A 6,888-nucleotide genomic window follows, 5' to 3' on the forward strand; every position below is an offset into this window, starting at 1 on the left:
TTGTATGACCAATCTTTTTCATAAAAATTATTATTTGTCATGCGTACTATACATATATCTATTAAAAAATTCAACCTAACAATTTAGAAGCAGGTGGTGCAAACATGTCTTTTCTAAAAAAGTCTCTTTCTATCACCCGTCTTTTTCACATAAATATAAAAAATCTTGAACCTAACAATTTAGACGCAGGTGGTGCAACCAAGCTTTTAAAAAACATGTCCAACACAATCTTCTTGAATCGTATTTTTATATTTTTGTAGAATTGATGAAATGTATAAAATTTTAGCTACAAAAGAATTTTGGTAAGGGAAACTGTGTGCCCTTCAAAGAGCGTCCCAAAAAGAATCCAAGTATAATTTACAGAAAAAAATTTGTCTAACAGAATCTATGGGCATCACGCCAGATTTCAGTAAGAACGCTTGACAAAATGCATATGGATTGTGTGCGCGCAATCCAAATCATGTGTATGCGCGTTGAGAAGTTTGAGCAGCTTAGTTGCTTTATCCTTAGTTCTATCAGAACATCCCACCTGCATTAACACCAACAGCTTGTCAAAGGCGCCTGCATGCACAGCCTCCACCACAGCTCCACCATCAGAAGAATTCTGGCAAATATTCCACAAAATAGAAACTGCCAGCTGGCTCGCCAAATCTGATTCTCTCAATATTTTCTTCGCAACCACTGCTACAGTCAAAGCATTGCCACATGCAGCCAATCGGCCTTCCGTGCAATTGCAAAGGATATCAAGCGCCAGCAATGCCCTCTCACAAATGCCCCTGTCTGCCTGTACAAGCATCTCCACCAGAAGAGGAATAGCCCCTGCTTGTACAACTTTGCTCCTGTACTTTTTCCTCAAAGCAATGTTGTAAATAGTCGCAAGGCTTGCTTTTGTAGCCGCTGGGCATATGGGTTCTCTCAGAAGCCCCACTAGTCCCTCCGTTAGTCCATCTGTTCCTCCTATCATGTCTCTGTACTTATCCTTGGAAACCATTTCTTGAAGAAGCGCAACAGCGCTGTTTTTCCCCTCTGGATTACTTTCCCGAAGAATGCAAACAAGGCACGAAATGGGATTAAACAAGACGAGCAAATCCAGGGTCGGAGAATTCAAGGGAAAAGTGATAGCCAGGGCCCCGAGAGCCTCTTCGCAAATCTCTAAAGCCTGTTGCGACCGATTCAAAGCCTTTGTGCTGTGTTTGGCAAAAACTGATGCGAGAACAGAAGATGCATTTGACGAAACAATGCATCTTTTATTCCTCTCGCTTTCCTTCCCCAGTCTTCTCAGCTTACGTATCGATTCCTTCTCGCCGGCCGAAATCTCTGCGAGAATTGCACTGAGCTGGGCCTGATCAAGAGGCGCCTTGGGCGTAGGAATCCGTTGGGCACTGTTGGCAACACACCAATCTTGAATAAACCGGCGGAGAGTATGATTTGGAATTGCGTCGTGGGTATGCAGAATCTGATTTGTGACGGGGCAGACATTGTTGCCGGAATCTAACCAGGTCTCAATGCTTTGTCGATCGTAAGTAATTCCGGTGCAGAGAGTCACAGGATCCTTCATTAGCTCCAGCGAAATCGGGCATCTCAGATAGGTCGGCACTGTTACCTCAACATCCAGTCCCTTCATTGTCCCCAAATATATGCCCTGCCTGTGAAAAAAGTTGTGAGATTTAATGCAAGAAGCGATTTTTCGCTCTCTCTATGCCAAATTGAGGTGAATGTTATGTTGGGAGAATGGAAATAAAGGATTGAAGGGAGGCCTTGTATATATATAGTTTTAGTGGCGTGTGGGGAACTGTAGAATGAGGTGGAATTTGAAGGCAAACGCGGTGCCTGCACGTTCAAACGCGGACCAGTAATTAGAGCGCCATGACCGGGTCGTGGAAGATAAAATAAGAAACGTTGAATGTTGACCGGGAGAATGGGTTGTCGAATGACGTTTCAGACATGTTTTTAGGATTTTGAAGCGTTCGTTCTAGACAGCGGAATGAATGCCGGTTGGCCGGTGGCACGTGTACAGCTCACACAGGTATGAATCACGCTTTGCCGCGTCTGTGGGGGCAAACAAATGGAATCTGTTTACTTCTTAGGGAAGGAACCTGTTTACTTCTTAGGGAATTTCCCGTGTGAATACAATTTTAAAAAACACTTTATTTTAATGGCACTAGATAGGCATGGTTAAAGTTAAATAAGCTTTAATATTTACGTGTACATATATAATTTGATAGGCATTAGGTTTGAATAAACTTATAATTTGTCACCGAAAGTCGAAAAAGAATTTGAAAGCGAGTTTTTTTCACTCGTCTGTGCATATATTGGATTGATAGTTGTCATCACTTTGAAAGTTAAAAATTTTGTCACTTGTTTTGATTTTATGGCATTGACTTTTATTTTTATTTTTATCAATAGTGTCTTATTTTTATTTATAAAATAATATTGTACATTAAAAAAATAATAAAAAAATAATTTATTAATATTATGATAGGGACATAAAAATGTAAGTAGTGGATTTGGATTGGCATAGATGAATAGTGATATATTTTGTTTCATTTGTTTGATCTTATTGTATAGATTTTTTTTTATGGTTGTCATCACTTTGTACATTAGACGATTTGTCATCACTTTAATATGATGTAATTAGTAGATTTGTCATGGATGAAATTTTATCATATTGTTTTGATTTTATGGTATTGTTTTTTTTTTAAATGAATAGTTTATAAAATAGTGTTATACATTAAAAATTAATAAAGTAAATAATTTTTTATTATTATTTTAGAGACATAAAGATGTAATTAGTAGATTTGAATTGTCATAGATGAATAGTGATATATTTTGTTGCTTTGGTTTGACCTCATTGTATAGATTTTTTTATAGTTGTCTTTGTATATTAGACGATTTGCCATCACTTTAATATGATGTAATTAGTAGATTTGTCATGGATGAAAGCTTATCATATTATTAGTTCCTGCCGATAGGCAAGATAACTAATGCATTCATTCAATGAATTTCTTTTTTAAAGAAAGCCAATCATATGGCTGTATTTTTTATATTTTTCAAACTTGTATAGTCAAATTTAAGGCACCTTTTTTTTAAATTCTTTAAATACTTTTTTCCTCTTTTCTTATTGGTCCTTTCTGCAAACAGTCATTGCAAAAAATGTATTTTTGCATTTAATTTATTTAGTTATTAGGCAATATTGTATTGACAATAATTTTTTTTGTCTCCTCCATAATGTAAAAAGGTCGTTGAATTCTATAAAAATCTTCTCAAATCTTATTTCATTGAATGAAATCCACTAAAAAATAATTAAATATTATATGATGGGATGTATTTCGTTGACAAATAGAATGCATATTTAATGTTTTTTTGACAATTGTGTGTATATTGAATGCATTCCACTATTCATAGAAGTACAATACACATATTTTACCTTCTGCCATATCCACATTCAATGTATATTTAATTGATTTTTTTGACAAATTTCTATATATTAAGTGCATTCTACTATTGAATTGTACGAAACTGTAATAAAATATACCAAAAATATAAGATATTATATTGTAAGATTTGTTCGTTGACAAATGAGATTTAATTCAGTAGAGATTTAATAGTATTTTTGACAAAAGTGGCATGTCTTTAATGCATTGAACTGTTTCAATAGTATTAATTATGGTTATCGTATTAATTATGGTTTGTCTAGTCTAGAATGTTCATTCATCTACCTCTATCAGCTTCTGTGGCCTTTGTATTTGAGCACAACCACAGGTTGTTCTTTTTGTCTTCCCACTTCAGAAACCATCAAGTAGCAAACCTTGCTTTGTGGTTTTTGCTACAGATTTAGGTAAAATGATTTTCTTCTGAAGTTGTTCCTCTATGTATACCTCTAATTCATATGTGCTTGATAGGCTAAAGTAATATTGTCACATTTGCAGGCTTGTTGAGGACCCTAGGTATTGAGGACAGAGATATTAGTATTTGAAGATCAAAAAAGGTATGCTTTCAAAGTACTATGAAACCATATAGCAGATTTGTCTATATTTTCTTAGTTGTCCACAATATATTTACCTTTTGTTTTCCACTTTCTTTTTTTGTTGAGTTCTTCAACGTCTCGCTTGTCTGTTATAGATCTGGACAATCTGCTTATAGATCCCCTGTCTAGCAGCTAAATTTGATACATTTGTTTGTAATCTTTTGGGCAATGTTTAAATGATATGAAACGCTTAATTTAGAGTAGTGGACTTCATTTGATCCAACAATCCATCTGATAAAGCTAATCTTGTTTTCAAGTTCAAGTTGTAGTAATTTTTATTATCAAAACTCCACCAAAGAGGCTGGCTGCAGAATCTTCTTACAGATCTAAGGCATTTGTAACCTGTATATCGTGTCAATTTCCATGGCTATGCTCTGCTGCCCAAATTCTTAGGGGCGGGATAATGAGCTTGCTGTGTGCTTGTTTTTGTTGCTAAATTTGGTTAAGTTTGTTAATTTATGCAAAAATCGAACCCACGAACCTTGATTGCCACCTGGTGATTGTTTCTTATGCTACTGAGGACTATGTCTGGCTAGGCAAAGCTCAGTTCTAGATTGATGAATCATGCAAGTGTTTTTATGGCTGCAATTCACATGGTTGTGATTCGCGAAAACTACTACACCTGAATTTTTGCTGTCTGAATGTCTGATTACCAGATCTTGTGAAAACCTATTCAGTCATGAATTCTTTGCAGCTTAGGCTGTTTAACCTGGAGTGCATTTTGTAGTAGGGCTTGTACTTGTATTCTCATTGTGGCAATACTTTTGGTACGTTTTGCCACTTAGACCATGACTGATTGGACAAGGAGTAGTTTTGGTTTTATCGATGAAATGGACAATGTCATGTAGGTAGGATTTGTAAAACTATTGTGAGCCTTGAGGCCTGCAACTTCTGAATGGAGATTTTGATATCTGCATCAGAGCAATAAAAGCACAGGGGAATAAGTTTTGCTAGTTTTGTTATGCCTTGACACTAACCATGGCTTGGTTTTTTTAATCTCGGGCTTTATGGTGATTAGTTTAACTATCATTATGGTCGTGATTCATGAGATAGGCCTATATGTTTAATTTTGTCATCTGGTGTTTTTTATTTTTGCATCACATTTTTTTCCAAATAGTTTTGACAAAAAATTTAAAAATGTATTAGTTTTTATGTTTATAGCTTTAAACCATTCCCACCTACAGTTTTTGTGAGTATTTGGCATTTTTAATTTTTTTGTATAAGGGAATGGACCATCAAGCTTAAATAAGTGTCAGTTTAGAAGCCATGTTGGAGGGATTTGTATTCATCATACTTGTCTCAGTATAGGGTTTTTTAACAAGGAGAGCATATCTAGCGGGGCTTTTTTTAGCATCTGGGTAATAATCCTGGAAAGCCTTCCCCACTAAACCATGGCTAGCTAGACAAGCACTGTTACTTTTTCGATGAATTGTGTAGCTTTTTTTATAGTTATGATTTGTGTCACTGCTTCTAATTTTGTGGTTAACCATTTGATATTTACATCAGAACTGACAAAGTGCACTGGGTCATGAGTGTTGACAAAATTTTGTATGTTTATAATAGTTATGATTATGAATTGTGAAACCTGCTTCAAACGATTTTCTTGTGGGATGCTGTCATGCCCAAAATTTAGGGCAAAAATGGAACAAATTTTTTTAAAAAAAACATACATAATTAATTAACAAGTTCACTCACACGACAAGCGTTATTGAAATTTCCATAATTATGTTCGAGCTAATTCTGAAATGAATCAAGCATCGATAATTTGTTTAATTCTAATTGCGGAAAAACTAATTGGTTTAATTTTATCTCCACGAGATACCTAGTCATTAGGTTTATTCAATCAAACATGCTAAAGAAAATAGGAGAGGGAGTTTAATTCCATCTCCAATAAGACATATAGTCTAAACATCCATTTTAAAATTTTAATACTCTAATTAAATTAACCAGGACAAAATTAAGTATTTATTTCATTAAATACATTTAAAATTATAAGGGCTAGGCTTTCTTCCTATAGTTTTATATATTTCACTTTCCTTCTTACTTCCTATGAGTAAATATACGGAAGTATTTAAATGTTTAAAAACTCTATTAGAAAAAAACATTTAAATATTTAAAACTTTCTCCACTTTAAAACCAGAATATATATATATATATATATATATATATATAATTTTACATTATTTTTAATCCATTTAAAATTATCTCCCCAAGATAATAGTTAATTCGCTTTCCAACCCTAATTAGGGTTTTATATTTTTTTTTTAATAAATATATTAATAACTATGAACTAACCTATTATTTTAATCCATTTACCCTAGCCCTACCTGGGCTAGGGTTTAATCCCTTTTTTTTTAACCACTGAGTATTCTTTTTAACAGGGCCGAAACCCCAAGGCGGCGGCCATTATTTTATTGCAGGTTTCGAAGAAGGCGACGGGGAGGGCCGAGGCACCACTGTGTGGGCGCACAGTGGGCGCCGCGGCACCACTGTGTGTCCACACAGTGGGCGCCGCTAGCGGCTCACACCACTGTGTGGCCACACAGTGGCGGTCGCGGCCGACCACTGTGTGTCCACACAGTGGGAGCCGAGCGGCCCGCACTGTGTGTTCACACAGTGGGTGCCGCATGGCCCTCACTGTGCGTACACACAGTGGGGCCCGCGTGGAACCCAAATTCCCCTTTTTTTTTTTTAATTTTTTTTTTTTAAAATATATTATATATATATATATATATATATATATATATATATATTTATATCCATAAAGATATAAGGGTGAAAAATATACCAATATATATATATTTTTTTAATAAGATTTACATGCACAAATTTTAAACAAAACTAATAAAGGAAAAGCATTA

At 35.0% G+C, this 6,888-nt stretch overlaps 1 protein-coding gene across 1 annotated transcript; it reads right to left on the minus strand.

Moving 5' to 3' along the window:
* Window positions 1-218: 218 nt before the first annotated feature.
* On the minus strand, window positions 219-1,725 carry LOC131054448 (U-box domain-containing protein 21). Its single transcript, XM_057988963.2, has one exon. The coding sequence runs from the start codon at window positions 1,622-1,624 to the stop codon at window positions 407-409; it is 1,218 nt and encodes a 405-aa protein (XP_057844946.2). The 5' UTR covers window positions 1,625-1,725; the 3' UTR covers window positions 219-406.
* Window positions 1,726-6,888: the final 5,163 nt, after the last annotated feature.

This window comes from Cryptomeria japonica, chromosome 10 (assembly GCF_030272615.1).
Source record: "Cryptomeria japonica chromosome 10, Sugi_1.0, whole genome shotgun sequence".
Classification (NCBI taxonomy): domain Eukaryota; kingdom Viridiplantae; phylum Streptophyta; class Pinopsida; order Cupressales; family Cupressaceae; genus Cryptomeria; species Cryptomeria japonica.

Coding starts and splice junctions, on each gene's coding strand:
- LOC131054448 (XM_057988963.2), bottom strand. CDS start 1,624: ATGAAGGGACTGGATGTTGAGGTAACAGTGCCGACCTATCTGAGATGC.